Source organism: Microcebus murinus, chromosome 15 (genome assembly GCF_040939455.1).
Source record: "Microcebus murinus isolate Inina chromosome 15, M.murinus_Inina_mat1.0, whole genome shotgun sequence".
Classification (NCBI taxonomy): Eukaryota; Metazoa; Chordata; class Mammalia; order Primates; family Cheirogaleidae; genus Microcebus; species Microcebus murinus.
Window position 1 is genome coordinate 7,549,590 of NC_134118.1, and position 18,279 is coordinate 7,567,868.

Genomic DNA, 18,279 nt, shown 5'->3' on the forward strand with positions numbered 1-18,279 from the left:
TTGACCAACATAAGGGACTGCAATACAAAAACAGTTTTTCCCCAGGCAGTATCTAAGTAAACAAGTACAAGTAAGAGGCAAACACGTTGCCCTCCCCAGTCTAGGAACAAGATTTAACTAATCAAGACTCTGTAGAATGAATGGGAGCAAAACCAAAACAAAGCACAAAGGGCAAACCAACCAACTTTTGAGAAAGAACTAACTTAAAACGCAATCAACTCTCCCAAGCCCCAACCTAAATGGCAGAAGGTCCAGGTGTTCTCTGGAGCCCCGCCTCGTGGAGGCGGGGCCTGCGCGGGCGGGGCGGGTGTAAGCCGGCGCCGTTTCCTAGGAGACGAAACACACAGGACGCCAAAGCTTCACAAGGGAGCGAAAGAGGTGAGCGGCCGGCGCGGGCCGGTAACCCTGAGCGGGCTGCGGGGCCGCCACCCTCCGTCCACCCCAGCCCAGCCTGACCTGCGCGGCCGGCCTGGCATGTCCCCTCGGCGCCCTGTCCGACCACAGCCAACCTCCGCGCAGAGACGGGGCCCGGACGCTGGTAGGGAAGGACCAGCGAGGAGGGTCGGGGTGGGGAGGGTGGAGCGGGCAGGGGTCCGCCGGCGTGGACTGCGGTCGCTGTTCCCGAGGCTGCGCGACAACTTTCCCGCCTGCCGGACTGCGGGGGCGGGCCGGCTGTGGGAGGATGAGTGCGGGCGGCCGCCGGCCTCGAACCCCGCCCGCTGCCCGCTCTCCCACCGCCGCCCCTCCCCGCGCGTGGCTGGAGGGGAAACTGGAAGGGCTGCGGGCGGGCCGAGTCTCGGAGCTACTCCGCAGTGTAACGGGAGGGAGAGGAAACCGGGCTCAAATCCAGCCTCCCTGGTGCGTCCCAGGTGACGCGCAGGTGAAAGCGGAACCCTGCACACTCCTGCCCCTCCCCCCAGCGGGCCGCCGGGCGGTCCCGAGGCCGCGGGAGCCGGGGTCGCCCACCCGCGGCGCGGACGCGTTCCCGGGACGCCCCTCCCGGCAAACCCGCGGGACACCGGGCCGGAGTCTCCTCAGAGCCCGGGTCTGCCGAGCGGTGTCAGAGTGCGCGTGACGAAAACCGCACCTTTCCCGCGAATAATACGTTTTAACTGAGGTCAAGAGTCCGGCGTCGGGCGCAGTGAAACTGGTTTTAGTGGTTGGTGATCTCAAATCTACAAGCAAAGAGATTTATGCCGTTGTGTTTAGATAATCTTTGAAAAGGAACATTGTGCTAATGATAACGGAATTCTCATACAGGGAACCAAAAGTTATCGAACTCATTTTTATCAGAAAAACAACCCATCTAGTCAAAATAGTGGTGGAGACACAAGTTACTTTCTTGGCCTCTGGTCGGCTTTTTACGGCCTCCCGCGCCCGCGCTCTGCTCCATCCTGGCGGCTGGATGGGAGAAGGGGAAACTTCCCCTGACCCGCCGCTTGCTTGCACTAGCCATCCTTGGGCGGGACGTTTGCTCTCTTCACCCGGGTGGGGTTTTTTGTTTTGTTCGTTTTTAAATAATAGGAGAATATCAGCACAGAGAACTGTGCTTTTATATTTTAAGACAATCTTTGTTTTGCCATTGTAATCGTTCCTCTTTTAATTTCTGTAAACATATGACTTGGTTTGAAATCTATTTTTCTGTGTTGCTTTTTAAGCAACTTAGTGATGATTAAAATGTTAATTATTGTTTTGTATTACAAACATTAATGTCAGCTTTGGATTGACATCATTATAGTGTATTCTATATGCCTTTTTTCTATACAAAGCCAAGTTGGAGACCTCCAAGCCTTATCTGTTCAGTGATTGGCAGACATGAGTTTTACCCTTCATTTGCCCTCTGTGTTGATCTTCTTTAATCCTGTCTAAATCCCTTACTAGCTAGCAGAAGCTGTTGAGAATAAAGCCCAAGTTTACAACAGTTGTGCACTTACATAAATGGTAATTATGCACTTAGATTAAAAATATGAAAAGCTAGAATGGGAGATAAATTATAAGGATATTTATTTTGTGTTGATCTATACTTGAGCCTCTAAGTGTCTTTTTTTAAAAAATCAGAATATAAGGCTTGTTTAACCCATAGGAAAGCCAATAAATATTATAGCTTGACTGTGGAAAATTCCAAGGTACTAACAATTCTGTTAAATTACTTGGGGATAATAATTATATTACATTTACTTGGGTTTGGTTTTGTTCCATGTATATCATATATATGTACTATATATACACAAGTACATAAGAAACTGTTAATCCCCATTTTTCAGAATTAGTTTTCCATAGGTCAACAGAGAAGAATATATGTAACTTATAGAGAAATATTATTATGCTGGAGAACCATAAGATGTCTGTGTTTAAGTTACATATATGCTTTTTGACTAGTAATTAGTAGTTGCTGTACTACACTGATAAAAGTAGTTGTTTATGTGTTATCAGTGAATACGTACATGGGAATAATGATTTTTTTAAAAGATTTACCTTTAGATCTATGCCTTTGTACACCAGACCATTGTCCCTATATTTTCAGGGGGACAAAAGAGACAGCTGAAATGATCATCTTCTCACCCTGGAGAGCTGTTTATTTTGTAATTATTGAGGCTCAAAAGAGGCCTTTCCAAAGTTTTACTTAAGAAGTATGGTATGTAAACTTGTTTTACTTAAAGGTTAAGGTTACTTAAAGGTAGCGTTTAAATTAGATGGATGTTCACAGAGCCACAAGTTTGACCTTTTAAAAAATCTCTCATGTCTATAATCTTTACCACTCTACCCCTCAAGCTGAAAAAACATGGGGAAATGGTCATGTTCCTTGATTATTTTTCTCTCAGTATAAGCATACCCTCTCCTATAGCCTTCCTCAGTTGAAGTGAAATTTGTGTTTCTAGTGTTTATTTGGAAATTGGTTGGTTAGACTTGGAATGAAATTTCTACATAGCTGACTCCAGAAATGGCTGGGCTTGCAGGCTGATGCAGAGTCCTCAGTGGCTAAAAGCTCTGCTGTGCTAATTTAAGTGTTGGTGCAGATTCAGGGTCAGCCTCCCACCCCCAGGTGGTGGTGATGGTGGTGGCCAATGGCCTTAGTAGTAGAAGAGAGAGGGCAATTAATTCCACTTTTTCAGGTTGTTGGGTCAATTTGAGGTAAATTTTGTTGATTGTTTCTGGCACCCTCTTACCTCTGAACTTCTGTTTACACATCCTGGATAACATGCCCCCCCCTCCCCATGTTACTGGGGCAGCTCCCTCTTCCATTCCCTTTGCATGCAGTTTGTCCTTATTCAGAATTGCCTACGCTACTTTCTACCACTCAGACCTTCAAATGCTTGTCCTTGGTTAGGTGTTAGCATGAAAATAATTTGGTTAAAAGGTAGGATGGTGCTATTATACCATCACATTTCTGAATTAAATAATTTTTATGGAGGGAGCTCTAAGTAGACACCTTCTCCTTAACCTTCCAAGTTCTCATTTCTCATACTTCCTTTCCCTTCACTGTTTCTATTATTTTTCACAACGTCTTTCTGGGTATCATTTCTTCTGCAAAGAAAAATGGATATGCTTGGTGTTTTTTTCTTTGTTGAAATCCTCATTGCACCAGTGGATTGTTTTGATTAGTTAGTATGCTTATATTTTGATTATTCAAATTTAGTCTTCTGTTAATTTTTAAATTCTGTTTAGTGCCACAAAGAATTTAACTTTATAATTTATGTAAGAGAAACTAGACTAGGAATCGTTGATACAATTTTGAAGGTATATACAATGAAAAATATATAGAAAAAATTATCCAGGCATGGGGGCACACACCTCAGGTACTCGGGAAGCTGAAGCACTAGGATTGCTTGAGCCCAGGAGTTTGAGGTTGCTGTGAGCTAGGTTGACGCCACAGCACTCTAGCCTGGGCAACAGAGTGAGACTCTGTCTCAAAAAAAAAAAAAAAAAAAAAAAAAGTCTTTCCAAGTATCTAAATGACCCAGATGCAGCCCTGGGGTTTAGTCAGGGAAGAGAGTAGTACCATTTGCACTTTCCGTCCAGTCAGCAGTATCTTGGTGTGTGAGAGTGAGGGGTTGCATTAGGAATCTTAAGTTCGAGGTGGGGGACAGCTTGAGTTGTGGGGCCCAGTTTGCCTGGAGCAAAAAGGATGATTTCTTTAGCCACATCTGTAATTGTAAGACCTGGCACCAAGTTTCATAAGAATGGGTTGTTTAAAAATTGGAGACTAAAAAAAATTAAAATAAAAGTTGGAAACTACATGAAAAAATGAATAGCTTCAAGCCTAATGCACGTATTGGATTCACTCTATCATTGATTTTCTGATCATAGACAGATCATTTAATCCTTCTATGTTTTTATTTTATAACCTTACTGTCATGAGAACATGATGGCATCTTGCACAAATATATTCTCTGTATTGTTACTTAACCAGAAAGAATCAGTAAACCTAGAGATAGCACATTTCCTTAAACAGGATAGCTAGGAAAGAATGTGCAATAGTTTAATATACTGGTAATAAATTGCAAAATACTGTTTTAATGAATTCCTAAGTGATGATATATTTTAATTCATGTTCTGTTTAATCATAGCACATAGTACAAAACAAAACAACCCAAAAGATCTTTCTGAATTATATTTGCTTATACTGATAAAGGAAAATTTAAGAAAATCAAATACAGGTTTCAATTAGAACCAAGTAGAGATATACTGCCTTTCTCTATTAACACCTTCATATTTAGAATCAATGTCATTGCGTAACATAAAGACCACTGAGGAAGCATTTGCTGGCATTTGTTAAGACCATTAGCTCAGGCTTAATCTGACAAAAATAAGAAACCCCTAAATAGAAATGGAATCTACTGTCTTGGTCTCTTTTCCAAACTCCTAGCTATGGAGTTGGCATAGCCTAAATTATTTTACATGTGCCTTTGGAAGGATTATTGTCTAGATGAAGGAAGATGAGTGTTAAATTAATACACACTCCCTGTTATTTAAAGGCCCCACCTGGTTCTTCTAAAGTTCCTTGTGAATAGATACATTCCTATAAATAGGAAGCAACATAGTTTTACTGTACTTTTCTGTGCATGTTTATGTTTCTTTTTCTAGAAAGTCTGTTTTCGGAAGCTTTCAGTACTTTAACAACTACAACACATCCTGTTGTCCTAAAGTCCTGCATATAATAGATAAGCAATTTCTATGATTTTATTTTATGGAAATGAAAGTGCTACAGTAAGGGAAAAATATTCTTAAGATAAAGCAGCAAATTATAAAAGGCATTTTAAAACAAACTACAGGCATATCTTGGAGATATTTCAGGTTCAGTTCCAGGCCACTGAAATAAAGCAAATATCACAATGAAGTGAGTCTCACACATTTTTTTGTTTCCCAGTGTGTATTGAAGTCATGTTTACACTATACTGTTCTATTGTCTATTAAGTGTGCAGTAACATTATGTCTAAAAAAATCAATGCAAATGCCTTAATTTTAAAAAACTTTATTGCTGAAAAATACTAATCATCTGAACCTTTAGCGAGTCATAGGTGGAGGGTCTTGCCTCGAAGTTGATGGATGCTGACTGATCAGGGTGGTGGTTGCTGAAGGTCGGAGTGGGCCATTTCTTAATATAAGACAACAGTGAAGTTTGCCACAATGATTAAGTCTTCCTTTCATAAAAGATTTCTCCATAGCATGCAATGCTGTTTGATAGTTATTTTACCCACAGTAGAACTTCTTTCAAAGTTAGTCAACCCTCCCAAGCCCTGCCACTCTGCTTTATCAACTGAGTTTATGTATTATTCAAATCCCCTGCTGTCATTTCAACAGTGATCACAGCGTCTTCACAAGGAGTAGATTCCATCTTAAGAAACCACTTTCTTTGCTCATCCATAAGAAGCAATTCCTCATCTGTTAAAGTTTTATCATGAGATTGCAGCAATTCAATCACATCTTCAGGCTCTACTTCTAATTCTAGTTCTCTTGCTATTTCCACCACACCTGGCAGTTGCTTCTTCCACTGAATTCTTAAACCCCTCAAAGCCATCCATGAGAGTTGGAATCAGTTTCTTCCAAACTCCTGTTAATATTGATATTTTGACCTCCTCTCATGGATCATGAATGTTCTTAATGGCATCTAGAATGGTGAATCCTTTCCAGAAGATTTTTAATTTATTTTGCCCAGATGCATGAGAGTAATCAGTATTTATGGCAGCTGTAGCCTTACAAAATGTATTTCTTAAATAATAATGACTTGAAAGTCTGGATTACTCCTGGATCCATGGGCTACAGAGTGGATGTTATGTTAGCAGGCGTAAAGACAACATTACTCTTCTTGTACATCTCCATCAGAGCTCTCGGGTGACCAGGTGCATTGTCAATGAGCAGTAATATTTTGAAAGGAATATTTTTCTGAGTATAGGTCTCAACACTGGGTTTACAATATTCAGTTAACCATGGTGTAAACAGATGGGCTGTCATCTAAACTTTCTTGTTCCACTTACAGAGCCCAGACAGAGTAGGTTTAGCATAATTTTTTTTCTTTTTTGAGACAGAGTCTCACTCTGTTGCCCTGGCTAGATAGCAGTGGCATCATCGTAGCTCACAGCAACCTCAAAATCCTGGGCATGAGCCACCACGCCTGGCTAATTTAGCATAATTATTAAGGGCCCTAGGATTTTCAGAATGGTAAACAAGTGTTGGCTTCAACTTAAAGTCACCAGGTGCATTAGCCCCTAATAAGAGAGTCAGCCTGTCCTTTGAAACTTTCTCCCCTCTAGCTATGAAAGTCCTAGGTGACTTCTTTTTCCAATAAAAGCCTGTTTCAGGGCTGGGCATGGTGGCTCACACCTGTAATCCTAGCTCTCTGGGAGGCTGAGGTGGGCGGATTGCTCGAGGTCAGGAGTTCGAAACCAACCTGAACAAGAGCGAGACTCTGTCTCTACTATAAATAGAAAGAAATTAATTAGCCAACTAAAATATATATATATAAAAAAAAATTAGCCAGGCATGGTGGTGCATGCCTGTAGTCCCAGCTACTCGGGAGGCTGAGGCAGCAGGATTGCTTGAGCCCAGGAGTTTGAGGTTGCTGTGAGCTAGGATGACGCCATGGCACTCACTCTAGCCTGGGCAACAAAGTGAGACTCTGTCTAAAAAAAAAAAAAAAAGGCTGTTTCATCTACGTTGAAAATGTGTTGTGTAGCCAACTTCATCTGTGATCTTAGCTAGATCTGGACAATTTGCTGCAGCTTCTACATTGGCATTTGCTGCTTCACTTTGCCTTTTCTGTTGTGGAGATCACTTCATTCCTTAAATCTCATGAACCAACCTCTGCTAGCTTCAGATTTTTTTCCTGCGGCTTTCTCACCTCTCTCAGCTTTTATAGAATAAAAGAGAGATAGGGCCTTGCTCTGGATTAGTTTTTGTCTCTGGTTGGATCTTCTACCTAACCATTCATACTTTCTCTTTATCAGCAATACGGCTGTTTTGCCTTTTTTTTTTTTTTTTAAGACAAAGTCTCACTGTGTGGCTGGGCTAGAGTACAGTGGCATCAGCCTAGCTCACAGCAACCTCAAACTCCTGGGCTCAAGCATTCTCCTGCCTTAACCTAGGAGTAGCTGAGATTACAGGCACATGCCACCACGTCAGGCTAATTTTTTTATTTTTAGTTGTTAGGCTGCCACCACACCCAGCTAATTTTTTCTATTTTTAGTTGTCTGGCTAATTTCTTTTTATTTTTAGTAGAGATGGGGTCTCACTCTTGCTCAGGCTAGTCTCCAACTCCTCAGCTTAAGCCATCCTCCCTCCTCAGCCTCCCTGTGTGCTAGGATTATAGGCGTGAGCCACCACACCCAGCCCTGTTTTGCTTTCTTATCTTTCTTGTGTTTACTTGAGTAGCATTTTTTATTTCATTCAAGAACTTTTCCTTTGCATTCTCAGCTTGCCTGTTTGGCACAAGAAGGGAGCTTTTGGCCTCTATCTTGGCTTTGGACTTGCCTTCTTCACTAAGCTTAATCATTTCTATTTTTTTATTTAAAGTGACAGACATTACTCTTTCTTTCACTTGAACACTTAGAGGGCATTGTAGGATTTTCAACTGGCCTAATTTCAGTTCTGTTGTACCTCAGGGAATAGGGAGTACCAGGGAGGGGGGAATGGAGGAACAATTGGTTAGTGAAGCAGTCAGAACACATACAACATTAAGTTTGCTGAATTACATGGGTGAAGTTCATGGCACCCCAAAACAATTACAATATTAACATCAAAGATCACAGATCACCATAACATAAAATAATAATGAAAAAGTTTGAAATATTTCAAGAGTTACCAATATGTGACACAGAGTCACAAAGTAAGCATGAGCTATTAAAAATGGCACCAGTAGACTTGTTCAATGCAAGGTTGCCCTAAGGACTACTTACCAATTCACTCTACAGATTCCTTCTTAAGCAAGCCTGGACTTAAAATCAGAATACTTGATTTTGAATCTATCTACCCTGTCACTTGGTTTTTAAACAATAAATGTCTGACCAAGCATAGTAGTTCACTCCAGCAATCCCAGCACTGTGGGAGGCAAAGATGGGAGGATCACCTGAGGCCAGGAGTTCAAGACAAGCCTGTGGAACATAGCAAGACCCTGTCTCTACAAAAAAAAAAAAAAAATTAGCTGGATATGATGGTGTGCACCTGTACTCCCAGCTACTGGGAGGCCGAGGTAGGAGGGGGTTTGAGCCAAGGAGTTTGAGGTTATGATGAGCTCATTTGAATCATAATGAAAAGTCAATTACAGTTACTATGCATGTAAGGTTGATATTATTTTATACATTACTTTAAATTGTACCTGGTCATGCACTTGCAAACTCTATAGCCGCATGACTGCTAAATGGAATATTGATCTTGAACTAGATTCTATACTGGAGAGGGAAATGCTATAAAGGGCATGATTGAGTCAACTGAAAAAATTAGAATGGTTCATTAAAGTATTACATTCATCTTTAGTAGGGATAAAGGGGCCTGTGTATGTAAGTTAATGTTAAATGGTTTGGAAAAAAATTATGTGTATATCTGTTGTGTGTATATATAGAGAGTTCTTAAATCATGAACAAAAATGGGGTAGGCTGGGTGCAGTGGCTCACACCTGTAATCCTAGACTTTGTGAGGCAGAGGTGGGAGGATCACTTGAGGCCAAGTGTTTGAGACCAGCCTAAGCAATATAGTAAGACCCCTTCTCTGCAAAAAGGAAAGAAAGAATATAGGGTAAAACATTAACAGTAGGTAAATCCAGGTTCTTTGTGTGTTCTCTGTGTTGTACTATTCTTTTCTTTTGCAACTTATCTGTAAGCTTGAAATTATTTTCAAATAAAAGACTTAAAAGATAAAATAAAATTAAAAGGCCTATATATTAGGAGAGAATTTAAAAAAATGAAATAAAAACAAAAACTACTCTGTAGCCCCAATGTGCCAACTTAGGTGCTGATGTTAGCTCACAGACAATAACATAAGCACATTATTAATTTTTATCTCCATTTGCAACAGATTTGACTACTAAATGGAAATTATGAAGTAGAAGTATATTAAATGTTATTAAATATATTAGTGAATGGTTTTTAGAGATTGTATCTGCATTAGAATATCTGATCATAATGCTGTATAAAAACATAGTGCCAAGTCTACGGCCTTACTTTGGGCAAGTACCATGGCATCCTACGAGCAGGTCCAAAAGGGACCCCTGAAGCTGAAAGGCGTCGCAGAGCTCGGCGTGACCAAGTGGAGGAAGAAAAAGAAGGACAAAGACAAGGCGAAACTCCTGGAAGCGATGGGGACGAGCAAAAAGAACGAAGAGGAGAAGTGGCGCGGCCTGGACAAGCGGACTCCGGCCCATGTGGCTTTCAAGAAGATTCAGGAGAAGCGGCAAATGAAAAGAATCCTGAAGAAAGTATCCAAAACCCACAAGCAGAGAGTGGAGGACTTCAACAGACACCTGAATACACTCACAGAGCATTTGGACAGCCCCAAAGTCAGCTGGACGAAGTAGCCTCCGGGCCCTGGGTACAGAGCAGCATCGAGGCTAAGCAGAAGGCCAGGTCAGGGTTGTGTTTGGTACCACTGGTATTTTTTAGAAACATTGCTTTACACACAGCCTCGCATCTTCTGTGACAGTGCTTTTTTGAAGCTGTGTAACCCCATCCTGGAACTTGATTAAAGACAGACTGTCCTTTTACCAGGTGAGGTTTCTTGGTAGCGCACAGAAGATACACCTTTTTGGTTTGGATGGAAAGTTTTGAAGGTTCATGTGGAGGCAAAGGCCATTTGTGCCCTGTAAAAATGATTTCACCCCCGAGTCACAGCCAATCCTCTGAGGCCAGCCGTCTGTCTTCACCTGGATGAGACGACTCCAGAGGATAAGGAGCTAATGCAAGCTTGGTCTGCAGTGTACAGCCTCTCGTGGGACCCTGCGTGGGCTGCCCTTCCAAGCTCCCTCTAGCTTGGGGCTCGTGCTGTTCTCCCCAGGCCCCAGGAGGCCACTGGAAGCTTCGTGGCCTTCACACTGCCTCCTCAGCCACCTGGCCAGTGAGACAACACAGCCTGGGTGGCAGAACCACGACCTGAGACAAGGACAGGGTATTGCCGTGGCAGGCATTGCTAATTGATCACAGCACTCTGTAATGGAACCCAGACACGGCCTGCCTCACAAACCTCAACCCAGGCTCCGAGCAGCCTCTCCTGTTTACTCAGAATGGGCACGTCACATGGAGCCAAGTGTTGAGCTTGGGGCTGTCCTTTGTAAACTGGAATAAAGCAAAAACCAGTTATTAAAAAAAAAACCAAAAAAACCATAGTACCTTCTCTCAGGGGTTTTATATTTCTGTCAGCCATGGCCTTTGTCAGTACCCATAGCCTTTCCTGTCCAAAAAGAGTGTCTGATTCCAAGTTAACAAACACTTTCTGGCATGATGTCTTTGTCAGCTTGGGCTGCTCTAACAGAATATCTTAGACTGAGTATTTAATGAAAGTAAATTATTGGAGGCTGGAAGTTCAAGGTCAAGGCACCTGCAGATTTCAGTGACTTGATGAGGGCCCATATCCTGGTTCACAGATTGCACCTTCTGACTGAGTTCTCACATGGCAGAAGAGACAAAGGAGGCCCCTCTCTGGGGGCCTCTTTTATAAAGGCACAAATCCCGTTCATGAGGGCCCCACTTTTATGATCTAATCACCAAAGGCCCTACCTCCCAATACCATCACCTTGGAGGGTTAGGATTTCAATATATGAATTTGGGATTGGCGGGGGACAGAAACATTCAGCCCATAGTGCATAGTAATGGGAGGAACTATAGCAGATTTGGCCATGACTTTGTTCTTATACAATCTCTGCTGTGACTTTGGATGAGGCACTTAACATTTTGGAACTCATCAACCACACTGTCTGCATTACAGAATTATTGGGGGACTTACATGAAAATGTTCTGGAAAATTAAAATGTGTTATATAATGTTGTTATTGAAAAATTAGGAATAACAGTGAGCCCAAATGGTTTTGCTTATACTGTTCAAAGGATAATTGATAGTTGGCATTATTTTTATAATACGTAGTTCCTGGATTGTCAGCATGTATTATCATTGCATGCTAAACATCATAAGTAAATATCTATTACATTATCCTCTCCATGAAGGAAAGTGTCTATGAGCTATTAGTATCATAGTTTATATATCAGTTATGTGACTTTTTACAGTTAAAAGGGATAAAAAGGCACCGGGACCCTTGATATGTCTATTGGTCACCTTTGCTTCAGTCGTAAATTATGCTGCAACCACAAAGCATTATTTTTCACTTCCATCATCTTCTGGCTGCAGTTGGCAGTGGTGCTCTTCCTGTTCCATGTGTCTTCTTCATCCCAGGACCCAGGCTGACGAGCAGCCCCCATCTGGGAAGTGTCATACTCCTGGCAGAGAGAAGAGCCAAAGCAGGATCCTAGGGTAGCTCTTAAAGCTTCTGTTCAGATATGGCCTGTGTTGTGTCTGCTCATGTTTCATTGGCCAGAGAAAGTCACATGTCCAAGAAGCAGTGGCAGCCTCTGAATATACTATCCTACCTGGTGGGAACTGCAAGTCACATGGCAAGGGCAGGGCTGTATGATTCTGTACAGGAAAGGTAGAAAATAATTAGGTACAAGAGTACAATCTGCTGGCCTATGATTATTTTAATATTCATTTAAAGGTATATATCGTTAATTTCAATTAAAATAAGCAACAATTTAGAGGAAAGCATTTACTATCAAATGAGAGCTTAATGACTTCCAGGGTCCTCACAGCTTTAATATTCTGCAATTTGTATTTAGAATACCTGGAAGATGATACCATCTCATGTAATTAATTGGGGCTCCTTTGCTAAAAGTTTCTTGGGGTTTTTTTTTGTACAAAGAAGTAAACAGGGATTTCTCTCAACAGCTTCCGTTTTGGTGTGCTGTATTAACAGTGTAAAAGAGCTGCCCTTCTGAGGAAGAAGGCCAGAGTAGCCCAACCACGGACACCACCAAGTTGGAGGACTTGGGGAGTATTGAGAGACAGGGTCACAGGGGGACATTGACACATAAAAGTGGCTCCCAATGTTAGAAGCCACTTGAGGTCCAAGTGGGTCCTTGGCTTTGGACAAAAAAGAATTTAGGAGTGAGCTGACAGTATAACATAAAAACGAATTTTGTTTAGAAAATATAGAAAATCTACAGACAGAGAAGAGGCTAGTTCTCCCTGCAGAAGAGAACTGGCTCCATGGTTCCTTTTCCCTCTCTGTTTAAGGAACAGCTTAATTACAGGCTAACTAAGGAAAGGGATATTCATGTTATTTCTCAGAAAAGGGAATTAGGATTTTCCTGGAATGAGAGTGACACCTCCTTATGACTAAATATAGTCAACCAAGAAGTGTCATGGTGTCAGATGCATGATGGGAGTGGGAGGTTTCCTTAGAAACTTTTATGGTAATGAGATATACGATGAAGCTGCAAGGTCAAGGGCTGCAAGGTCAATTTCTCCACCATCCTGTTTCTATCCAGTTGGAACTTGTCCTGCCTCCATGTTGTTTTGATCAGGGTAGTTTGAAAACTTTGTTTTGAGACATCCTGACTCAGTCAAACAATGTCTGCACAATTAAGCAATGCCCAGGCAATGCCCAAAGCAATGCCTAAATCAGTGCCAGCAGCAGTGCCAGCAGCAGTGCCTGCCAGTTCCCCGGCTCAACATGGGTCAGTCATTTACCTGGCCTTTGCTGTCTTAGTGCCTCTCACAGGTGTGTCACTGGGGCAAAAAGTAAATGTGATAATGAAGAATTGGTAAGAAATTTTATAATTTTAAAATTTAAAATTTTGCAATTTTACTAAACTTTGAGTTTGTGTTTTTGCCCCCCTTTCAGTTGTAAGAGAATGTGTATCTGTGGGTGTCTTTTTTAATGTAATAATTGCAAAATTTTGTGTGTTTGTGTTCAAAGTGTTTAGAAAATATATAATTATCGACACAGATTTTGAGCTGGAATGTCCTTGTTTTACAGTTATGTTAATTGCAGTCCAGTAGGTTGAGAGCTTTGCCCATGATGGGTGGTTGTAGACACTGGTTTGAGATTCAAGCCTCTGTCTCCATTCTCCTAATCCAGGTTTTCTAGACTTCAGTGAGATGCACCTTTCCAAAATTTTAGTTATGTCTCTTGAACTCCATCTAAAGTAGTCACATAGATTCCCAAATAAGCATATATATGTAAAGATACTTTTGCAGCTTTTATTTCTTTGTATAAATCTAGTGTGACACTAATTCCTAATTAGTACTTAAATTTTTCTTAGCTTAATGTAAGATAAAGTAACATATTATTTAAATAGAATATGAAATTTTTTTAAAGTGCTAGTCTCTTCATATAAAACAAAAGCTTGCTTTATATTTAACTTACCTAATTGGGGTACTTGTATTCTACAAGGAATTTACAAACAGTACAGTTTTAAATTTAATATGCTAAATTAAATATGATACAAAAATTGATTCAAAGAATGTATACAGCAAAGATGTCTATTTTCCAAGTATTATTTGGAATAATATAGGTTATATTCAATAAAAAGGAATCATATAAGTCATTAGGCCAATTTTGAACATTCATAGGATAAATAGCACAGTACCATGTAAATGAAGCATTTACCAAATGGGTATTATCAATCTATTATATGTGAACTTCATTTCACATAGCACAAATGATTTACTGACAAATATAATACGTAACACAGTCATATTTATTATAATTTTCCCCCATGCTTTAGGTTGCCAGTAAAATTTTTGTAAGAGACTCTTTAATGGAAATTCATTTTATTTTTGTTTTCTTTTTTATAGGGTGTTCATAAGAATGGAAGCAGTGTTTCCTTGCCAGATTCCTTATTGCTTTATCTCATGAACCTACATAATCTTGGGGAAAAGCCTGTATTTCATGATGATGAACCTGTCACCAGTATAGCAACAACAGTGTGAAGACAAAAACAAAAGAAAATACACAAGTGTTCAAATTTATATTCAACAAGGAAGTCATTTTAATCAACAATTTCTGCTGCCTTAGTTTTCCAAGATGAATCGGTACACAACCATGAGGCAGCTGGGGGACGGCACCTATGGGAGTGTGCTTATGGGCAAGAACAACGAATCCGGGGAGCTGGTGGCCATCAAAAGGTACCGTGTGAGCACTGCAAAGTTCACCTTTGAAAATGCTGATCTTGTTTTCCTTTGCTTGCTTAAGAGTATGTACAAGCACAGAGAGAGGTCTAGTTTAGGCCTCATAATAGTTTGGCTAATGAGGAATGGCATTCTGGGAAAAAAAAAACATTGCTAGAAAGGAATTCAGCTGATTCCCATGTATATTACTTTAATTTTCTAGCTTGTCCAGCTGCATTGATAAAGCAGAAGATGTAAGTGCTGAAACTTTTATGCATAGTACATTTAGACTGAAACTAAAGGTAATCTTTGGAATGTTTTTCAGATTTTAAGTGGAGTACAAAGTAGACCTTATTATTTCTTCAATACAATAGGCCTCAAAATCATATGGTATTCATAATGTCAAATGAGTTCTGAATGCCATATGGTATTTTCCAGAGCTTACCAATTAAATAGAATTAATTATTGTTAATTTAATTATTTCTTTTAACACACTGTGTTTATCTTTTGCTGCATAACAAAATACCCCAAAGCTTAGTGATTTAAAATAAGAGCAAACATTTATTAATTCACACAGTTTCTGTGGGTCAGGAACTCTGGAATGCTTAGCTGGTGGCTCTGGCCTGGGACCTCTCTCCAGGTGCATTCATCTGAACACTTGGCTGGAGCTGGGGGATCCACTTTCAAGGTGGCTCAGTCTACTCATTTGCTAGGGCTGCCATAACAGAGTACCACAGATGGTGGCTTAAACAGCAGACGTTTATTTCCTCATGATTCTAGAGGCAGGAAGTCTGAGATCAAGGTGTTGGCAGGGTTGGTTTGGTCTAAGACAGCTCTCCTTGGCTTGTAGGTGGCCGCCTCGTCTCTCTGTCTTCACGTGATCTTCCCTCTGTGCGTGTCTATATCCAAATTTCCTTTAATAAGAATATCAAGCCAACCTCCTGCTGCAGCCTGCAAGTAGCACTAACCACACTTGGCTAATATTATTATTTTTTTGTAGAAACAGGGTCTTGCTATGTTTCCGATACTGGTCTCAAACTCCTGGCCTGAAATGATCCTCCCACCTCGGCCTCCTAAAGAGCTAGGATTGCAGGTGTAAGTTACCATGACCCCAGCCTGCATGTTCTAACTTAAGCAAGGATAGAGCAAAAATGAATGACTAAGAAGAGGAGGAGTCCCATAGAAGACTTGAAGAAAATTTAAATATTCATTCAGCACAAAATTGTTAAACTCCTACTGTATTTAGTGTTTGGAACAAAATGGAGATGAGATAGATGCACTACAATATATTGAAGAAGACCAACAAATTAGACAAGTTACAACATAAAGTATGCTTAGTTCTGTGGTAGGGGGGACTATTGGGTTCTGTGGGAACACAGAGTTAGGAAAGGTCTGGATTCCTTGGAGAAGTGTCATGAAAGGCTTCCCAAGAGAGTGAGACCTCAAGAGGAGACAAAATTATTAAAAAAAAAAAAAAAAAAAAAGATAGGAGAAAACACACCAGGTGGTAAGAATAGTATGTGTGAAGGCCTGGAGGCAAGGGAGAGCATGTGAAGGCTTGATTGGGCTGAGTAAGGGAAGTATAAGGGGCTGGCATAGATAATGAGTAGGGCAGAGAAGATGTGAGGCTAAAGGGCTGAAGTCATGAAGCCCAGTTGAGGAGTTTGTATATCTTGAGGACTGGAAGTCATGAAGGATTTTAAGCAGAAGATGTGATCAAATTTTTAGGACTATCTCATTAGCAAAATAGTGGAAACTACCTAACAGGTACAGTGAACACTGTTTGGGTTATGGGCACACTAATACATTATATAAAAGCTATCCATTTAACAAAAATATTTTTACCCTCCTAATATTTTGAAATGAAAAAAGTTTTTTTTGTTTTTGTTTTTTTTGGTTTTACATTTTTCTACTTTTTATCTTTTTTTATTTTTATTTTATTTTATTTTTTTTATTTCGGCATATTATGGGGGTACAGATTTTAAGGTTTCAATAAATGCCCATTTCCCGCCCCCCAAAAGTCTGAGTCTCCATCATGACCATCCCCCAGATGGTGCACATCTCACTATTTATGTATGTATATACCCGCCCCCCTCCCCCCTCCCATCTGCCCAATACCCTATTACTGTAGTACCTATGCGTCCACTCAGGTGCTACTCAGTTAATACCAGTTTGCTGGAGAATATATCTGGTGCTTGTTTTTCCATTCTTGGGATACTTCACTTAGTAGTATGGGTTCCAGCTCTAACCAGGACAATATAAGATGTGCTATATCACCATTGTTTCGTAGAGCTGAATAGTACTCCATGGTATACATATACCACATTTTATTAATCCATTCTTGGATTGATGGGCACTTGGGCTGTTTCCACAGCCTTGCAATTATGAATTATGCTGCTATAAACATTCGAGTGCAGGTGTCTTTTTTGTAGAGTGTCATTGGATCATTTGGGTAGATGCCCAGTAGTGGAATTGCTGGATCAAATGGTAGATCTACTTGTATCGCTTTGAGGTATCGCCATATTGCTTTCCACAGAGGTTGAACTAGTTTGCAGTCCCACCAGCAGTGTAGGAGTGTTCCTCTCTCTCCGCAACCACGCCAGCATTTATTGTTTGGAGATTTTTTGATAAAGGCCATTCTCACTGGGGTTAAGTGATATCTCATTGTGGCTTTGCTTTGCATTTCCTTGATGATTAGAGATGTTGAGCATTTTTTCATATGTTTGTTGGCCATTCTTCTGTCTTCTTTAGAAAAGGTTCTGTTCAAATCCTTTGCCCACTTTTTAATGGGGCTATTTGATTTTTTCTTCCTGATTTTCGTGAGTTCTAAGTATATTCTAGTTATCAGTCCCTTATCGGATGCATAGGATGCAAAAATTTTCTCCCATTCTGTAGGTTGTCTGTTTACTTTGATGACTATTTCTTTGGCTGTGCAGAAGCTTTGTAGTTTGATCATGTCCCATTTATTTATTTTTGTTGCTGCTGTGATTGCTTTTGGGGACTTGTTCATAAACTCTTTGCCCAGGCCAATGTCTAGGAGAGTGTTTCCAACTTTTTCCTCTAGAGTTCTAATAGTTTCATACCTTAGGTTTAAGTCTGTTATCCAGCGTGAGTTGGTTTTTGTGAGAGGTGAAAGGTGTGGGTCCTGTTTTAGTCTTCTACAGGTGGCTATCCAGTGTTCCCAGCACCATTTATTGAAAAGGGATTCTTTTCCCCAGGGTATGTTTTTGTCTGCTTTGTCAAAGACTAGATGGCTATATGAGGATGGTTTCATATCAGGATTCTCACATCTGTTCCACTGGTCAATATTCCTATTTTTGTGCCAATACCATATTCATTTAATTACTACAGCTTTGTAGTATAGTTTGATATCTGGCATATTGATGCCTCCCATTTTGTTTTTGTTGCCTAGAATTGCTTTTGATATTCGGGGTCTTCTTTGGTTCCATACGAAGCGTAAAATTATTTTTTCTATATCTGTGAAGAATGCTGATGGGATTTTAATAGGTATTGCATTGAATCTGTAGATCAGTTTGGGTAGTATAGACATTTTGATGATATTGAGTCTGCCGATCCACGAGCATGGTATGGATTTCCATCTGTTTACATCCTCTGCTATTTCCTTCCTCAGTGT

At 40.6% G+C, this 18,279-nt stretch overlaps 2 protein-coding genes across 4 annotated transcripts in view; both read left to right on the forward strand.

Annotated features, from left to right (window-relative positions):
* Positions 1–322: 322 nt before the first annotated feature.
* Positions 323–18,279, forward strand: part of LOC105865211 (serine/threonine-protein kinase MAK) — a 74,211-nt gene continuing 56,254 nt past the window's right edge. For 2 of the 3 annotated variants that reach the window (XM_076010456.1, XM_076010457.1), the window contains exons 1-2: positions 323–538; positions 14,334–14,663. In XM_076010456.1, coding sequence (XP_075866571.1) covers positions 14,563–14,663 — 101 coding nt within the window. In that variant the 5' untranslated portion in view covers positions 323–538; positions 14,334–14,562. The remainder of the gene's footprint in view (positions 539–14,333; positions 14,664–18,279) is intronic. The other variant, XM_012753647.2, reaches the window with a different exon arrangement.
* On the forward strand, positions 9,553–10,073 carry LOC105856227 (protein FAM32A-like). The gene has a single exon (XM_076010766.1). The coding sequence runs from the start codon at positions 9,668–9,670 to the stop codon at positions 10,004–10,006; it is 339 nt and encodes a 112-aa protein (XP_075866881.1). The 5' UTR covers positions 9,553–9,667; the 3' UTR covers positions 10,007–10,073.